A 19,568-nucleotide genomic window follows, 5' to 3' on the forward strand; every position below is an offset into this window, starting at 1 on the left:
TTCACTTTCACTTTTCACTTTCATGCATTGGAGAAGGAAATGGCAACCCACTCCAGTGTTCTTGCCTGGAGAATCCCAGGGACGGGGGAGCCTGGTGGGCTGCCGTCTGTGGGGTCGCACAGAGTCGGACACGACTGAAGCGACTTAGTAGCAGCAGCAGCACTGTTTTCAGAGAAGTATAAAGAGTAAAACATCTCTTTTGAGAAGACTGACTTGAAAACTGACTGTTCTTTCTGTGTTAGGCCAGAGAGAACAGAGGCAGGCCACACCACACCAGACCAGCCAGGAGTCACTTTCACTAGTGGACTTAGGAGAGTCTAAAAGTCTGTACTACAGTGGTAGAGGTTAGTCCAGAGAGGCGGAATAGATCCAGGAGAGCTGCAGTGGAAACATTCACAGTCACTCATTTTGAATGTTCATGATATGTAAAGGTCAATGGAAAAGCAACAGCAAAATAGAAATTTTTAACTCTAGCATAGCCTCAACTGTATAGAATTACATGGTTGGACCATAAAGAAGGCTGAGTGCCAAAGGATTTTGAACTGTGGTGTTAGAGAAGGCTCTTGAGAGTCCCTTGGACTGCAAGGAGATCAAACCAGTCAATCCTAAAGAAATCAGTCCTGAACATTCATTGGAAGGAGTGATGCTGAAGTTGAAACTCCAATACTTTGGCCACCTGATGCAAATAACTGACTCATTGGAAAAGACCCTGATGCTGGGAAAGATTGAAGGTGGGAGGAGATGGTTGGATGGCATCACCTAGTAGACAGACATGAGTTGGAGCAAACTCTAGGAGATGGTGATGGACAGGGAAGCCTGGTGTGCTGCAGTCCATGGGGTCGCAAAGAGTCAGACACAACTGAAAGACTGAACAACAACAACAATATAGAATTATGGATTGAAGAAAATAGATGCAGCTATATCAATGTGTAGGTAAATAGTGCCTTTGGTGGTGGGATTATGTGTGTTGTCTTCTGCTTGTTTTTCTTGAATTGATATTTTTTCATTGAGCATCTGTGACATCTTCATTAAAAAAAATGCAACAGGAAAGGTTTGATTTTTTTAAAGCATTTTGGCAGAGTTTCTTAGGCTTCCTTTTCACAGTAAAGGGGTCAAGGACATGTTTGGAGTTTAGGGCACAGAGCTTGGGTGAACTCAACTTACAGGTTGGGGATGGCCTGTGTAGTGCAGGAGTAGTTGGGTTGCCAAAGGCAGATGATCACAGGTGGACAGCTGGAGAGGTGGTGCCTCTGGAATCCTGACAGGTCCCAGGCATCTTAGTTGATTTCCCGTCCAGATCCTCCAGATTCAAAAATCTCAGTCATCCTGGAACTCTGACTCATCTTCACTTCAAGCATCTATTTTCTTCCCCATACTTGTTAGCTTGGTCTCGATTCTTTGTTCTCCTTTTCTTTCCCCTTGTACTGTGGTAGCGGTCTCCATGCTGCTGGCTTGCTTGCCCCCAAAAGAATTTTGAAAAGAAAAAGCCATCCTAATATTTTCGTACATTAAGTAACTTGCCAAGGTCATAAGCAGGTTGGTGGCACAGCTAACATTTGAACCCTTGGTGTCTGGCTTTAGAAACTCTGTTCTCAGTCTGGAGGACAATGAGCACTCTTTAAATATCGGGAACTTTAAGTCATTGCTCTAAGTCATTATTTTTTCTCCTTAACTCTTGTTTCCAGTTCACCGTCTCCAAATAACATTACCAAAAATGAAATCATATGTTCATTGGAAAGTCTTTTATCATTCATGCCTGCAGGAAAAATTAAGAAAATAAGATAATATATCTATAAGTGGAAATTTTATTGTTTACTTTTGATCATGAAGAGGAATATGATCAAAGTAATATAAATGTTACAGATTTTCCTAACTTATTAAATGTGAAGTGAATTTTTGTCAGAAATGCATCTGTCAGTAAAATGGATAGGGCAATGAATTGTTTTCTTCCCCGATTAGTTCATGTGTCAGTAAATGAATGGATCTTATTGGAAGAAAGAGAAAATGTACACTCTCGTTTCCTTCCCCATTTTTGCAGATCTAAGTGCTTGGCCACCTGTTCACAGGAATAGGTGCGGCTGGAAACTATAACATCAGCATTCAGTTGTTAGGAATCATTTTAGGTAATGTGCCAACAATTACAGAGTGATCAGTTCGTTTTGTTAAGAGGGAAGAAATGCAAGTCATCCACCTTATTACTCAGATGTTGTTAGTCATTTACTTTCTCAATTTCTGCACTAACAAGACATGATGAATGCCTGTTTATAAATTTAGCCATGAATGTTTCATTTAGAGGCATATCATTTATTATTGTATACACCAAAAAGATTGAGAAAATAAAAATACTATGTTATTCAAATGACTTCTGCAATATATATTTTTTTAAAGGAGATACTTTTATTACTGCTGATTTAGCTATCATAATTGATGAAAATTTCCACCAGTGCTCATGGTCAAATCAGGCTGCCAAATCAGACTTAATTATCATTGAAAAAATGAACTCACATTTCAATTCAAATGAATGTATTAATATACATTTTGAGAAATATTAATAAGAATCAATAAATTATGGGCTGCATGTCATAGGATAGTTTGCTGAAACAGTCCAGAATAAAATGTAGAGCCAATGAAGTTAACTTACTAAGTATACAATAGAAATGCTATTTCTCATTACTTAATTACTAATGATGTGCTATAAAGTATAACTTTTTTTTATGAAGTGAGGAATATATTAAAATTAAAAATATTACTTTGATAATGCAGTTGGTTTCATCTATGTATCACTGTCTGGTGTTGGACTTTAGGAACAAGATAGATAAGACTCATATTTTATAAAAACACGGTCAAATTTATAACATATTTAATGAAAGGAGTTATATATTGCTAAAAATGAAGTGCTTTGGCATTTAGATCATAGTTTATTGTAATTTTATCTCTATTAAGAGGATGTAGATATTCAAAACTTTATAAGATGCAAATGATGCTTAATCATAACCAAATAAATATTTTGACAGTACTTGATTAAATGGGTAGTAATTACCTTATTAAATAATAAACATTGTTTCTGAAAGACATCATGTAAAATTCATATCCACAGGTTTTATTCAGTGTATCTAACAAATTTCACAGGTCTGAGAAAATATTCAAACTGAATTTAAAAGAGTGGGCATCACATGTGCTTGGGGGCTTTACTTATCAGGAATAATTGAAAAGAATGGAGGGAAAAGCCATTTTCAGCATTGGACATTTCTGCTTTGCTCTCATAGGATACTTTCTAAAAAGTGATACATTATCATATATAAGAATTCAAGAGGTGACTTGACTGTTGCCCCATTTTACATAATGTCTGAATTCTGAATATTTCAGCATAGACCCAAATACCAGGTTCTAGTTACCCTTTACTTGCATAATCAGGGAAAGAGGGCCCTTGCCTAGGTTCTTAGTGCTTTTATTAACCATTAAATAAGGCTTCACAAAGCAGTTCAAATTGGCCATTATTTTGGCACCCAGGAGAGCTTTACACCCTAGGCCAGTGCACTAAGTCAAGGCAGAGTGTGCCTTTTATTTGGTCAAGAAGGAAGGGTATAGTTTTCAAAGGAGGATTGGGGGTGGGTAATCTGCATGGATGGGCTTCCCTGGTGGTTCAATAGTAAAGAATCCACCTGCCAATACAGGTGACGTGGGTTTGTTCCCTGGGTTGGGAAGATCCCCTGGAGAAGGACATGGCAACCCACTCCAGTAGTCTTGTCTGGGAAATCTCATGGACTGAGGAGCCTGGTAGGCTACAGTCCATGGCATTGCAATGCGTCAGACATGACTGAGTGACTATACGATAGTCTGCATGGACAGGCAGGTCTGTTCTCAGGGGAATTCACTTTGGGAAAGAATAGATACGGGATTTCAGGATCTGGAAGCTGAGTCCATGTGTCTGCATATCTCTGAAAGGCCCATGCATACCCCAGGTTTATGCAGATCATCATTTGAAGTCCAAGGGCTTCCCTGGTGGCTCAGATGGTAAAGAATCTGCCTGCAGTGCAGGAGAGATCCGAGTTTGATCCCTGGTTTGGGAAGATCCTGGAGAAAGAAGGAATGGAGATCCTGGAGAATTCCATGGATAGAAGAGCTTAGCAGGCTACAGTCCATGAGATCGCAGAGTCAGACACAATTCAGTGACTAACACACACACACAAACAGACACAAGACATCTCACAGTAGAGCACTGCAAACATTTCCTACCCTGTTCACTTAGCTCTCGGTCGTCTTGCCCTTTGACTGATCTCTGTGGTTTTCAGTGATGTGTCTGTATTAGGGGTGTATGTCAGCATCACCTGTGGTAATTTTTCCTTTTAAAAAAATATCATTTATTTATTTGACTGTATCCAGTTGTAGTTGTGACACACAGGATCTTCATTGCGGCGTGCAGGAGCTGTAGTTGCAGTCGCAGGCCTCTCTCTAGCTGTGGCATGTGGGATCCAGAGCACTTGGGCTCAGGAGTTAAACAGCGCCCGGCTTAGTTGCCCCATGGCCTGTGGGATCTTAATTCCCCCACTAGGGATGGACCTCACATCCCCTGCATTACATGGCCAATTCTCAACTCCTGAGCCACCAGGGAAGTCCCAGTAGTTTTTCAAATGAATCTTGACCATCTCCCTTTCAACCCTCTTCTTTAGGGGTTGTGGCTGTGAGCCAAGTTGCCCCAGCTGACAACTGGTCCTTTAGATAAACCTCTGGACTCATCAGAGTTTTACATCTAAAATTATGTCATTTTAATCTTATGAAATACTTAGTATTTTCTATATCCTATTAGCCAGAAATAAAATTATAACCTTTCCAGAGGTTTTGGCTTGCAGAGTTAAGGTTTCTTTCAGACTGCTTGTCTGACTTTTCTGTATCCATCTTCCACCTGTTGGCCGCAGGTTTGTCACATCCGTTGGATATTCGGTTCTCTTACACACATCACATTAGTGCTGTGGTTCTCAAAGTATGGTCCCTGGCCAGCAGGATCAGTGTCTTGTGGAGGTTTATTAGAAATCCTGTTTCTTAGCCCCCACCCTTGACCCAGTGAATCAGAAACTCCAGGGGAGGGTGGCCCAGTGATCTGATCTATGTTTTAACAAGCCCTTTCTGCTGATTCTGGACACACATTGTTTGAGAATCCCTACCTTAGTTCCATCTACCTGGACTGCCACCTTCCTTTCTTGCTTGCCAGTATCTTGTAAGACTTTCCCTCGCCTGCAGAGTCGCTCTTTCTTCTGTGTCCATCAGTACTTCATCACATCTCTTTTATAGCATAGACGACGAGAGCATCTGCATGCAGCACCTGCCTTGGGGATGAGTTGTTAAGTGCCAGTGAGTAAATGCATGTATGCATGAATGAAGGAGAAGAGCGCGTTAGGAGGAGTGGTGATCAATAAGGTCAGCTGCTATGGCGAGATCATGGAGAATAATGAAGGGAAAAGCGATCGGATTTTGTAGGAAGGCAGGTGTTGGTGACCTTTGAAATGCTTGCTTCAGCAGAGTGATGGGCAGGAAGCCCAGACTGCTGGCAGTTAGGGACTTCCAGCATGATGAAGACTTGCATGTTACTAGAGTTGTTTATTGACTGTTTATCTGAACATGCAGTAGCAACAGAATTTCTTGGGAGAAATAACTAAGTGACCTTAGGCCAGTTACTGACCCTCATAGAACTTGTAGGCAGTAATAGTAATGTCTTGTGTTCTTAATCTTTTTAAAGGATTAAACAAGATCATTATAACCTTAGAATGATGCCTGCCTGACATTTAGTTAGTACTTAAATGATCATTTCCTTATTCCCCCCCCCATACAACAATTATTTTTATTTGTTAATGTTGCTGATGATGTTCATCACCCTTGGCAAATTTGTGTGAGATATAAAATTGTTAGGGATACCCTCATTCCAGTCACTGGAGATATTGTGAATTGCATTTGGCCTGGAACTAACATACCTTTAGTTGAACTGCTGACAGCTTCTTTGAAATACATGTTATCTAGCTGAAAGAATACCCCCAAAAGGTAGTTGTCTTAGTTAAGGCTCTTAGATACAAATTACAGAATCCTACTTCCAGCAGACATAGGAAGAGAGAAAGGGAGAGAGATTTTGTTGGCTCGGGTAACTGAAAAATAACTGTCTTCTGCAACTGTATCTTCTGGCTCAAACAGCATTGTCAGTCCTTAGTCTTTTCTCCAGCCATTCTGCAGCCCACTTGTCCTCCACGTGACTCTCATTCCCAAGCATATTTGACAACTACCGATTTCAAGGAGGGAAAACTCCCCACAGTTCTAACTGAAACCCTGGATTCAATATTGCTCTTTAGACTTAGGTCACTTGCCCTTTCTTAAACTGGTTTTTGTGGCCAAGGAACTAGGAGGTGCTGGTTTTCCAGGCCTGGCTTCAGGAATATTCTACGAAATAAATGGTACTGAGTGTACAAGAAGAGGGGCTCCCTGAAGGGAAATGTGGTTTCTGTACCCAGAATGAAGGGGAAGCACAGCCGGAGGAACAATTGATATCATCTCATTGTATAGAAAAGCGCTTTCAAACTGTGCTTCTGAGAACTCTAGGGGTCCCACTGAGATGCTTAGACAGGAAGGGAAGAGATAGTAACTCATAATGGGAAGTTGTCAAATTCATGTCCATTCAAGCTTTACCAAGAGTAGCTTCACCTTCATATATCTTTATGTCCTATTTCTGGTAAAGATTTCACTTGGAAAAGGAATTTTGGCAAAACAGTTGGTATAGGACAATCTTAACAGAGGGTTGGCCCATAGCTCATAAAGGTAGGGGACCGTCTTTTCCCACTCCATCCTGCTGAACAAGTTCTTGCCCTGCTTTTCCTTCATTCCTATTGGCTCAAATTTCTAAGCTGCCTGAGTTCCAGTCTTGATTCCCCCACAATCAGACATAGGAAGAGCATAACCTTAGGCAGAGTCCAGTTCTCAGTTTACTGTTACTATGACAATTTTAAAAATCATTACTGAACCCTTTGCTGACCAAGGAGACATCCCCCTAAAGCTGTTGACAACTTGGTGACTCAGTACCATCCAGCAGTTATAAAGCAGAAAGTTTTGATTTCATTTAAGACATTTGAGCATAATCTTTGATGATGTGTTTATGCTGAAATTTGCAGTTGACATCAGCAGGCTGGGCAGTTTAATTTTTCCAACCTTCCTCTATGGCTCATCTCCTTGATAACTGCTGCTTAAATCACACACTAGGAGCTTTTTCCTTATCAAATATTGACTTTTCAAACTGTTTGGCCGACCCTTTTGTTTTTCATATCAGAACCCAAAATGTAAGCCAGGCACTTATTTGTGTAAATAAAATTATATTGGAACACAGGCATGCCCATTCGTTTAAGTTTGCTTTTCTCTCTATAATAGCAGAGTTGAGTAGTTGTGAAACTGGAGGCAAGGCCCATAAACCTAAAATATTTACAGTCTAGCCCTTTACACAAAAACTTGTTGACCTCGACTGTCTCTTTACGTGGCTTACAACAGAATTTTTACTTCTGGACATGTGGCATGCTAAACAATCAGTAACGTCCTTTTATTTTCTTAAAAAATGTTTGTTCAGTTATTTATGACTGCATGGTCTTAGTTGCAGCGCATGGGTTTGATTGCCCCACGGCATGTGGGATCTTAGTTTCCTAAGACCACGGATGGAATCCACACCCCCTTGTTGGAAGACAGATACTTAACCACTGAACCACCAGGGAAGTCCCCAGTCATGTCCTTTGAATACTCTTACTCTCTGATGGTCTCATAAGCGTATCTAGGGATATACTTCTGCCTTATCTGTTCTACCTGTGTTTTTTCAATTCTTTGAACAGCCTCTCTTTGTACCCTCAACGTTTAGTTCTCTTCATCCTCTAAAACTGCCAGCCCTTTTTAAAGAGTGGGAAGAGAGAGGGGTGAGACTTTACACTTGGCCCTAGAACACACACACCTCTGCATATATATACTCAATGCGTAGACAACAAAGTGCCAGTCACATGGACAGAAATCAGGTTTGGTTGCACTTTATGCCCCCTCTACTCCACTCTCCCAATTTCATATTTGTTGTGGTCACAGCAGTGTATTTTGTGAAGGAGTCTGATACGAGGAGTTTGATAAAGGGAAAGGGAGGAGGAACAGATTCCACCCAAGCTGGATGCTGGATTCTGTAAGCAGAGCAGCCACTGCTCAGAAGATGAGTAGTTAAGCTGTACTTGAAGAAGAACAGGGATGATAATGCCTCTTTCCTGCCGTCTAAATGCCCTGTGGAGTGAGAGAAGACTTCAGTCCCTAGGCTTGTGAATCCCTTATCTTTCTAAAACGTTAAATTAATTTTTAAAGCTATTTATTCAAAGTTGACTTAACCACTAGAATAGGAAAGATCAGACAAATCAGCTGCAAGAAATGAAGTATGAGGAAACCCGAACTCTTTGACAAAGTATTCCTGGGAGTAAATGTGTTGAATGAAGCCAGCGGGTAAATGATAAGGGCCTTTACACTGTGGATGTAAGAAGGCAATTTATCAAGAGTACATGAACTCTCCAGTGACCACAAGTCAGGAGGAAACGAGAGTGGAGGAGGAGCCCTGAAAAAGTACATTTGAAACACGAAAAATTGTGTGTGTGTGCGTGCACTTTTAAATACTTGTATTAATATGCAGAAATACTGGTGTATTAAAAGAGGAGCTGCTCAGTGTGTGCACCTATGGTAGCCTGCATTGCTCAGGGAGAAGGTTATTGGGAATTGAGGGGATTGAGGCATTCGACCAGACAGTGGTTAGAACTTGCAGAAACCTTGGGTGCTTGCTGGTAGAATTAGGTAGATTTGAGCCCGGTGGTTGTCTGACGCCCACTTAGGTGAGCATCTTTCAGGCTCGCGTGTTTCTCTCCTTAAATCTCTAGAAGGTCATACCTGTATAACTCTGGTAGCTAATCCGGTGCTTTTGCCTTCTCTTCGGTTCACAGGACCTCTCATTCATTATCGCAGTCATCTTTGCAGCATCTCTTTGAGCCCTGTGGATGGGACAATGCTGTATCTTAATGGGTCACTCTAGAGAAACTGAGTAAAAATGTTTATCTGCAGTAGGGTTCTCAGTAACTCAGGTAAGGATGGGGATGAGAATGAATAGCCTTATCTGGCTTTCAGAGCTAGGGCAGAAATGTGATTTCTCAAATTTGAGGAGAAAAAGGCCTAATTATTGAAATATTAGTTCCACTGAACATATTTACTCTGAGAATGGTCATCCTCAGTTTTCTATGCTGAGATGATACAGCTGAAATACACACAAATTCTCATACTTTGATTTTAGTCATTTTTTTCTATTTTCATCTCATACTAAACCCTTTATCACAGCTGCTAATAAAAGTACCTATTTATGACCTGAATTTCTTTTTTTGTTAATTTCTTATGAATAACTTAGAGAACACTAAACTAACGGGTAAACAACAAGAGGGAAATTTTGGAGAACTGAGTCTTGGAATAATTCCTCTTAGCTAATTCAGCTTAAGGTAAATGACCAGCCCCCATCTGCCCCCCAGAGGTCAGCCTTTCTTATTCCCTCTGGATTAACCTCTTACCCCTATTAAGTCCAAAGAACACCCTCCTCTTCCTCTTTAAGCCATCCAGGTATGTTAAGGGGTGAATCTTACTCAGAACAGTGATGCTGGTTGAATGTTCAGTTGGGGCCTGAGTTGGCAGCTGTGTATGTGTTCCTCCTTTTGGTGCAGGGACGGGCGACACCATGGTGACTTGGGTTGAGTCCTAGTTCAATTAGCAAATTAATTGGGTTTTTAGTGCCAGCCATAGTCATTTAGAAGCCTCCGTGGTGGCTCTCTTCCTGCAAACAAGTGTGTTTTGTGTCTGCTGTTGTCTGGACTTTATAAACACATGAAATACAGAAACATAACCAAGTCGGGAGGAGGTGGGACGAGCGCTGTGCACATTACACCGTCCTGTTTCAGTTATCTTCCAGGTATAGAAATGGAGACCCAGCCCCCCGTGACTTCCAGTAACTGGCTTCTCCTTTCTTTTATCTCCGCCCTCTCCTCTTTCTCTCTGCCTTCCCGCTGCCCCTGGACCTCCGGCGGGACCACCGCAGCCTTGGATAAGCTCAGCACGCAGCACCTGTACCACCCCACGCAGGTGGAGATCGTGCAGTCCAACGTGGTGTTCGACATCAGCAGTCTGATGCTCTACGGCACGCAGGCGGTGCCCGTGCGGCTCAAGATTCTACTGGACCGGCTCTTCAGCGTCCTGAAGCAAGAGGAGGTGCTCCACATCCTGCATGGCCTGGGCTGGACGCTGCGCGACTACGTCCGGGGGTACATCCTTCAGGTAGGGGGAGGCGCCAGAGTGGTGTCTTGGGGCCAGCTGGAGGAGGGCTGGGGTAGGAGTCCTGGGCCAATCCTGCCCTCCCACCCCCTGCAGGCCCAGGCATGCATGCCCCATTCTGGTTAACGTGGTCCTTCCGGCGGGCTGGGCAGGGGATTGGAAAGCAGGAACTGTCTGCCAGCCGGCGGCGCCCAGGCTCCGTGGTGAACGTTAGAAGGGAGATGGTAGCCTGTTGCTTAGGGTTGCTCTGTTTGCATTCGTCTGAATTCAGCTCCCTTTCCCTACAACATGGGCCTCCCAGCTTCCCTGAGTCTTCTGGAAGCCTCCTCTGAAAGGGAGGGCTCAGAGGTGGGTGATGGGTATGCGGCAGTCTGAGACTGCTCTTCATCTGGGTTTAGCAGAGTTCATTCTCACACTTAACCTGGTAGGTTTGGTACTTCCTTGGTGGTCTTTGCACCCTAACCGTTTATTGCTGCTTCATCCAAATCAGAGGAAAAACTGTGTAACCTCTGTAGTAAACTCCCTGCTTTTGTAACCAGTAAACCCTTGCATTCCAAAACCTGCAGACCTGGTTACAGACTTGGCCTTCACAGCAGCTGTTCCTCCTGCTTGAGCCCCTTCTTTGTGTCAAGGGCATCTCGGGTCTGGTAAGAGACTTTTCTGAAGGCCGGCAGCCTCCACTCCCCATACCCCTAGGCTCCTCGCCTTTTCTGTCTTTTTTATTTTTATTTTTTTTTGCCGTATCTCCTAAGTCGTTATGCATTGTGTACTTTGCCTCTGAAATGTTTTTATGGCCGTCTGTCTTCCTACGACCCTTGAAGGGTAAATGTTGAAAGCGGCATGTTGGGAGACCCCAGGATCCAAAAAGACCACACTGGACAATGAAGAGATACTCCCTCTTGCCAAAGGAGATCGCAGTTGGAGAAGGTAGAATCTGAAGCAATGTTTTGAAATTTCTCATGGGGAATAATACCAGGAGAACTGACCCCTTCAAAAAAAAAAAAAAATGGTTTTGGCTCTGCCAGGCTTGTTGATTCCCCAAACCAGCCTGTGATGTGTGTAAGGCTACCAGCTTGGTGTGTAATGAGTGAGGGTTGAAGGGGGTAGAATTTCGCCGTTGCTTTAACCTAGCATGAACACACACACATTCCTATCGTTCTCCAGGTGTTAGACAGGGCAAGTGAGCAGACCGAGGGCTGTGCGGAAGTAAAGAAAGAGGGAAGGTCAGAGAAGGTAGAATCACCTGTCTGCTCCAATGACTGCTTGGTTAGCGTAGAATCATTTTGTAGTGAGATGTCAACTTGGGAAGGCACGGGGAATTTGGCTCTCAGAAGATGAGATGATGCTGATAACAGGAATAATTATATATTACGTTTTCAGTTTATAGAAGACTTTCACAAGCATTATCTCATTTGCCTCGGGATGGGTACATTTCACTGGGGTGAGTGGAGAGTTAAGTCCTGGGTGGTCAGGGGGACCTGAGGGGGTCCAGGAGAAAGAGGCCAGAAAGAACGAAGCGTGGAAGCAGATTCACAGTCCCTGCTCCTGCCAGCCTAGAGGTGCACGCAGTGCTATGTCTTTCTCCAGTGGTTTCTGCATGGGGTTAGTAATGTCCGTTTGGGATGGATTTTACCCTACAGGAAGGAACAAACCTCTTGCAGCGTTTCGAATGGAACTGTCAACTTGGCTAAGCGCTCTTTCCTTTATTAAAAAATTAGAGTAATATTCCCCAACCTGTTCCCATTTTACTGCCTCACTGTGATGCTTAGTTCTGACACCGATGCTTTACTTTTGCTCTACGTGTCTGTTTTTGCCTGAGTTACCTGGACCGTACGTGTGGCCTCTTTATGGAAGCACGTGCATACGTGCATGACTGTGATGACTCACCATCATGACAGCCCAGTGTACCATGGCACTGTGATGGCAATAAACACAGAGTCTGCTAGTTGTCCTGGGGTGTAACCCTATTGTTCTGCCTCGAACAGTGCCTGTTCTGTGTTTTACTTGAAATTACTACTGAGGTGTTAATTTTTCCTCAGTATTTCACCATAACTTCTAGGGCAGGCATAGAAAACATACTCCACGTTTTGTTCTGTATGAAGGCCTCAGATTTAAAAATACGAATTACAAGAGAAATGAAATTTCAGAGGAAAATTCATCAAAGCCATTAACTAATATTTATAGTCTCTAATTTGGGGGTGAAGTACTACATAGAAGAAACACTTTCAATTATTGTGATTCTTAAATTATAGGTAATTTTCATTAATTTCATGGCAATTTTGACAAAGTCTCAAATTTAATATAATATTTTTTCTCAGAGTCTAAAATTGACATTTTGAGAAAATTGTAGATGATTTTTACATTAGAGGAACACTATGTTTAGTTTCTGTCTTGTTTTATTGGTAGGATTGATGTAATATGAATTTTATTTAAATGATGCTTTTTGTTATTCAGCATTTATCGTCTACTTGTTTCTTATGAAAACAATTCTCAGTTTAAGAAAAAAGCAAGAAGTTGAAGCACATAACGCTGTTACTTATGTAGTGAGACAATGATCATTTCATTAAAAAAAAATAGGCTATTTAGAAATAAACCTTTTTTGTCTTAAGCCATGTTGTTTGATTATTGGCCAGTATTTTTAAAATTATATATAGTAATGATAAGGTATGCTCAAAAGACTTTGAATATAATTACATGTAACATATTGGAGCAGGTAGACTGTAAAATGTGCATCCAAAGGTTGTGGAAACCTATAATGCACTATTAGTGTACAAGTCATTTTATCTGGCTAAAACTCAATTGTCTTGTAGCCCTCAAGGCATCAATTTTAGCATTATTGCTCTCAACAACAGTATATTGAATATTATGTCAGTTAAAGGAGAATAATTATCAAGGCAAGTTAGGGTGGCTGTTAGTCTTACCACATATTGACTTGGTTAGCAGTTGGCTATAGATTGTGTTACTGGGCAAATGAAGATGTACTGTAAGTTGAACTGGTAAAGCCAGGATATTAATTTAACTCTCTCTGGGTCCAAACCTACATCCCTCATGTATAAACACAGCCACTTCTGGTTTCAGAAATACTTTTGAATGGGTAAAAAGTATCTATCGTAGTATCTGATCTGATTTTGAATTTTTGGATGTGGGAGAAAGAGGGGCTGGCTGTTCGAAACTATCCTTTGCAAGCATGTTTGAAGAGGTTATTAAAAGAGAAAGGGAGATGATAGTGGTGCCATAGATTTATTTAAAAGACTGGCAATTTTTTTAAGAATCCTGTACTGTTTCTGTAAAATTGCTTTTAACTTACATGATTATCTGTGTGATTCATAAGCTAACCAGCAGGCTGTAAACTGCAGAGCATGACGTGGATTACAGTGAGTTAAGAATCCAGGTAGTATCTTAAAGGTGAAGAACCCAGTATTCTCCAGTGTACCAATTAAAGTGTTCATTCATAAAGTGCCAGAAAAGTAAAGCAAATTTTAGGCATTTTCCCACACAACAGAAAAAGGAAGAAATAGGCCATCTGATCCTAAAAAAGCAACATGAGGCATTTTTTTTTTCCTGCTGCTGAAGAGTCATTCTTATTTCAAGTCTATATCTCATGGTAAATCTATTGACAAGGGCTAAAAGCAGTATCCTGTTCTTTCCCCATTTTCCCTGACTATGACCCAGGAAGTGAGAATATGGGTGGTTATCGCTGTTGAATTTAATCATTTGAAAATCAGCCGTTCACACAGTCTCCTTGGCAGTTTGAACATGTAACTGACTTGCCTGGGCTCATACGCCAGCCCATGTGTGGAAATCTCCTCCTTTGCAAAATGAGTCCTGCCAGGATTCAGGGAGCCATATCAGACACTCCAAATAATTAGCTGAGGTGTCAGCAGCCTGGTGAGAAAACGAGCAGTGATGCCCATTTCAAGTCACCTGTGTCTTGAAAGAATCAGAACTAATAGAACAATCAACCCTCTAGGAGAACATTTCCTCGAATATCTGGGCCCATTGATCTTGGAGGTCCAACTTAAACATTGGGAGGACCTCTACTCTGGAACCTTTCCTTAGAGCCTTATGATAGTTCAGTTCAATTCAGTCGTGTCTTGACTCTTTGCGACCCCATGGACTGCAGCACGCCAGACCTCCCTTTCCATCACCAACTCCCGGAGTTTACTCAAATCCATGTTTATTGAGTCGGTGATGCCATCCAACCATCTCATCCTGTGTCGTCTCCTTCTCCTCCCACCTTCAATCTTTCCCAGCATCAGGGTCTTTTTAAATGAGTCAATTCTTCGCATAAGGTGGCCAAAGTATTGGAGTTTCAGCTTCAGCTCAGTCCTTCACAATGAATATTCAGGACTGATTTTCTTTAGGATGAACTGGTTGGATTTCCTTGCTGTCCAAGGGACTCTCAAGATTCTTCTCCAGCACCACGGTTCAAAAGCATCAATTCTTCGGCGCTCAGCTTTCTTCACAGTCCAACTCTCACATCCATACATGACTACAGGCAAAATCATAGCTTTGACTAGATGGACCTTTTTTGGCAAAGTAATGTCTCTGCTTTTTAATATGATGTCTAGGTTAGTCATAACTTTTCTTCCAGGGAGCAAGTGCCTTTTAATTTCATGGCTGCAGTCACCATCTGCAGTGGTCTTGGAGCCCCAAAAAATAAAGTCTGTCACCCTTTCCACTGTTTCCCCATCTATTTGCCATGAAGAGATGGCACCAGATGCCATGATCTGTTTTCTGAATGTTGAGCTTTAAGCCAACTTTTTCACTTTCCTCTTTCACTTTCATCAAGAGGCTCTTTAGTTCCTCTTCACTTTCTGCCCTAAGAGTGGTGTCATCTTCATATCTGAGGTTATTGATATTTCTCCTGGCAACGTTGATTCCAGGCCTTGTGATAACGTTAGCATAAGGCTCTGAGAAGTTCCAGAGCAAGTGATTTGCGAGGTTAGATAAGTAGCTTCCACTAACCTTGCTTACTTCATAGCCTCTTTCTGTGAAGCTCATCAGAAATCTTCCATTCCTGAACACATTCAATTCTTCTTCATCTTGGGGTACCTGCACGTGTGGGTTCTTCTGCCTGGACTCTTTTACTCACTGGTTGTCCACCAGAGTCCCGCTTTTTCACAGAGACCTTATTCAGTCCAGCTTAACCCATGTAGGTCTCTTCTCACATGGTTGTCTCTCAGAATTCTGTATCCCTCAAGCTCCAATACAATTTGAAATAAATCAAGTCAACTGTTAAAATGTTTTTTCCTGGCTTCCTCACTCAGAAATGCCGTGAAGCCAGGGTACTCAGTAAATACTTGTTAAATGAATGGGTAAAAAATTCTGCTTCACTTGACATAACTTGATGTTTCACTGTGGAACCCCTGGTATATCCAATGACTTCATTTGGTCCAATGGCCCTTCATCTTTCTTTAGGTGTCCTGGGGATCAAAGGCTGTAACAGCAGCTGGGCCACAGAGGGCAGGAAAAAGAGAAACAGAAGCTCCACCCCCCAACACCCCCTAGCTAGTGGTCTGTGTAGAGTAAGTGTTTTGTGGTATCCATGTGGTAGGCAACATCAATATTAAGCAAACACTTGGATTAAACAGCCCTTTGTGGAGCAAGTTCACATACATTTGCTCTTTGAATCCTCTCTGTCACACCACCCTCTTGTAGGAATTGCCAGTGAATTAACTTTTGTGGTTGTTGGAGCTCGAAGAGGTCGAGTGACTTTTCCTTGATCACAGAAACTGTTAATTAGCAAAACTTCCAGAGAATTAAGAACCACTTACCTCTTGTTCATCACTGTAATCTGCCTCCCAGCCTGGCACGTAATAGTGCTTGCTAAATACTGGATGGAGGAAGTTTTCAAATCTGATTCCAATGTGGGTCTCTGACTCTGTGAGCAGTAAGACTATCAAGCTGTGATATGTGACGGTCTTGTAGATCGAAATGGTGTGGTTTGGGGAACATAGAAGGCCGGAGAAATATTCAGTAGCAAAATTAGGTGAAATTGGTTCCTGTTTTGGGTTCCTTTTCTTGCCTATTTCCTGATATTCCACCTATATCAGCTTCCCTTTGTTTTCTGATTTCCATGACCCAAATTTTTCCTCTAGATCTAATGCTTAATAATGCTTCGTTGTCAATGCTCATCTTTGACTAACCTTTCCAGGGATACATGCCTTTTGTAATTGAGTGTAAAAAATGGAAGGTTTTATACCTAGTAATTAAGATTTCAACTGTATCATGTGCCAAGAGTGGAGCAGAGACGAAGTAGCTCTTTCCTGGTCCATAAAAGGATATCAGGTTGGATGGTAAAGCAGGAACTGGGTGCTGCGTAAGAAGATTGGGCCAAAGTCTTGGTCTTGCCACCGATTATTTATGTGAACATGGAAAATGTGCCGTTCTTAGCCATGGTTTCTTCATCTCTAAGTTGAGATAACCCTTTATACCTCTCTTGCTTTTTGGATGGTGAAATGATGAAATAAGGTGGATAAAATCATGTTGTAAACTCTAGTTCCAGTTGGTACTTTCATTTACATCTGTACATAGAGTTGGGTCTCTATAGTTACAGCAGGACAGTGTCCATTCCAGGCTCAACATGTTTCTCTGTAGATGTCAGATGCTTAGTAAAAGACAGGAAGTACATTTTAGCCATTAGTTAATATCACTAGGATAAACGCTAGTTCTTATTGGACTGCAAGGAGATCCAACCAGTCCATTCTAAAGGAGATCAGTCCTGGGTGTTCTTTGGAAGGACTGATGCTAAAGCTGAAACTCCAGTACTTCGGCCACTTCATGCAAAGAGTTGACTCATTGGAAAAGACTCTGATGCTGGGAGGGATTGGGGGCAGGAGGAAAAGGGGATGACAGAGGATGAGATGGCTGGATGGCATCACCGACTCAATGGACGTGAGTCTGAGTGAACTCTGGGAGTTGGTGATGGACAGAGAGGCCTGGCGTGCTGCGATTCATGGGGTCACAAAGAGTCGGACACGACTGAGCAACTGAACTGAACTGATAGTAAATAAACTATAAAATCCTAGTGGGCTAACACAGTAGGAATTTCTTTCTCCTTCTCAGCCAATGTCCTGTGTGGTGAGTTCTTTCCTCCCTGGGTGATTTGAGGGCTGTAACTTAGAGCCACTCTGGTGGATCGGATGGTAAAGAATCTGCCTGCAGTGCCGGAGATGTGGGTTCGATCCCTGGGTCTGGAAGATCCCCTGGAGAAGGGAATGGCAACCAAATCCAGTATTCTTGCCTGGAGAATTCCATGGACAGAGGAGCCTGGTGGGCTATAGTCCATGGGGTCACAGAGTTAGATACCATGACTAACACTTTCACTTTTTTTTTTAGGCCTTCTGCCATTTTATGGCTCTGCCTCTCTGTGGGACTACAGCTTCCTCTTCCTGATGGCAGCCCCTAGAGAGTGTGGGTGGAGGGGCAGTGGGGAAGGTTTGCATGGACCAGGCCTGAAAGTGGGTCACTTGGCTCCACATGTCGCTAATGAGAGCTTACATCTGATTAGGGCCATGTGACTGGGGGGAGCTGGGACACTAGTCCCGCCGAGCAGTCGCTCCCAGGGGTGCCTCCGTCCCTGCAGAATGCCCACAGGTCAGTGCCCCTCTCATGTGTGGTGCAGCAGCCCACATTCTGCCTGCTTTTTAAACAGTTAGGCCAGGAAACTTTGGGCAAAGGTGAGTGTAGTTAAGGCAAATGTGTGAGTTTGAATCCTGGATCCAGTTCTTACTAGATGTGTGAAAATAGAGCCTCAGACTGGGCTCCCTCACCTGTAAAGCAGGGATACTCACTACCTCATGGGTTTATTGTGAGGATAAACTAAGATGATACACATAAAGCATTTAGTCATGCTGCTTGCTAAATGTCCATAAATGTAAACTGTTAACATGATGATGAATAAGATGGTGGTATAGGCTGCTCTAGACTGTTGCCAGCCTGACCATTTTAGAGCTGTGTGTATAAAGCAGATTTAAATCCTGAATATTTTGCATTCCACCATGACTCTTAGAACAGGGTGTCTTCCCAGCCAGTCAGGTGAAAAGGTAGATACTATTCAATTGTAGATAAATAGTACATACATACCCGTGCATATACATACATACACACAAACTTGCATGTATATATGTACATGGTACATGTGTGATTACAAGTAAGAGACAGGAGAGGATTGTGACAAAGATTTTGGACTTTGGAGTGAAACAGACGTGAGTATGAACCTTGGTTTACCTCCTGATAGGTCTGTTACCTAGGATAGATTATTTAACATATTTGTATCTTAGTGTCTTCATCTATAACGGTTGATGAAATGATATGTATAAAGTCCTTAATGCAATAAGTAGACTGCAGCATTCTTATTGATATTAACCATTACTACATTGTGTGTGAATGTACATGTGAGCTTTTTTTGAGTAATGACTTATTCCATTTATGACTATTATTTTATTACCTTTGCATTTCTCTATTTCATCAACTCTTTCAATACCCTTCCAAGCACCTGGCACAGAATGAATGAGTACTTGATGAATTTATTTAAATGGTTAGAGTCTCTGGGCTTTCACTCCATTGCATGATGTAAAATTTACTTTAAAATAGGCACCGTTTTTAATGGCTGTTTTCTGACCTGAGAGATTTCTGAGGAAATTTGTGAAACAGAAAGAAAATGGATCTAGGTATACATTCATTTAGGTAGTCCTTCAAATAGCCAGTTGTATTGATAAATTACTCTGTGCTGAGTACACCAGAAAAGATCTCTCAGGAAGCCTTCGTTCACATGGAAGAAACATCTTTTAATAAATCATAGGCATTAAGCTCAAAGCTATAAGAATGTACAGATAGGAGGGATTATTTGACTTCAACTAAAGATCAGATTATCACCACCATCATGTAAGGGGTCTTTGCATCATTTCCACAATATGTGAATTTTTCAGGCAAGAAGGATTGCAGGTGTGAATGGTCAAGATCCCCCCCGTCTTTGGCAAAGATACACAAAAGTAGATGGTTCAGGACAATGTACTATATTTATAGTGTCTGATTTCCCAACTGCTTGGACTATTCTACAGACATTATCCCAGTGATCCTCCTAACCTCCCTATTAGAGAGAGAGTTTCAGAGACTATTATCCCTGGTTCTAAAGTTATCGTGGATAAAGGCCTCTCAGGCAGGGTCAGAACTGGAAAAGGAATACAGGGATTTTTGAAACCCTGGCCAAAGCTCTTAAC

At 42.0% G+C, this 19,568-nt stretch overlaps 1 protein-coding gene across 13 annotated transcripts in view; it reads left to right on the forward strand.

The window, feature by feature from the left end:
* The window catches only part of BNC2 (basonuclin 2), a 485,308-nt gene that overhangs the window by 328,771 nt on the left and 136,969 nt on the right, over window positions 1-19,568 (forward strand). For all 13 annotated transcript variants that reach the window (XM_059889392.1, XM_059889388.1, XM_059889390.1 and 10 more), the window contains one exon: window positions 10,112-10,347. In XM_059889392.1, coding sequence (XP_059745375.1) covers window positions 10,112-10,347 — 236 coding nt within the window. The remainder of the gene's footprint in view (window positions 1-10,111; window positions 10,348-19,568) is intronic.

The sequence above is a fragment of the Bos taurus genome, chromosome 8 (genome assembly GCF_002263795.3).
Source record: "Bos taurus isolate L1 Dominette 01449 registration number 42190680 breed Hereford chromosome 8, ARS-UCD2.0, whole genome shotgun sequence".
Taxonomy (NCBI): Eukaryota; Metazoa; Chordata; class Mammalia; order Artiodactyla; family Bovidae; genus Bos; species Bos taurus.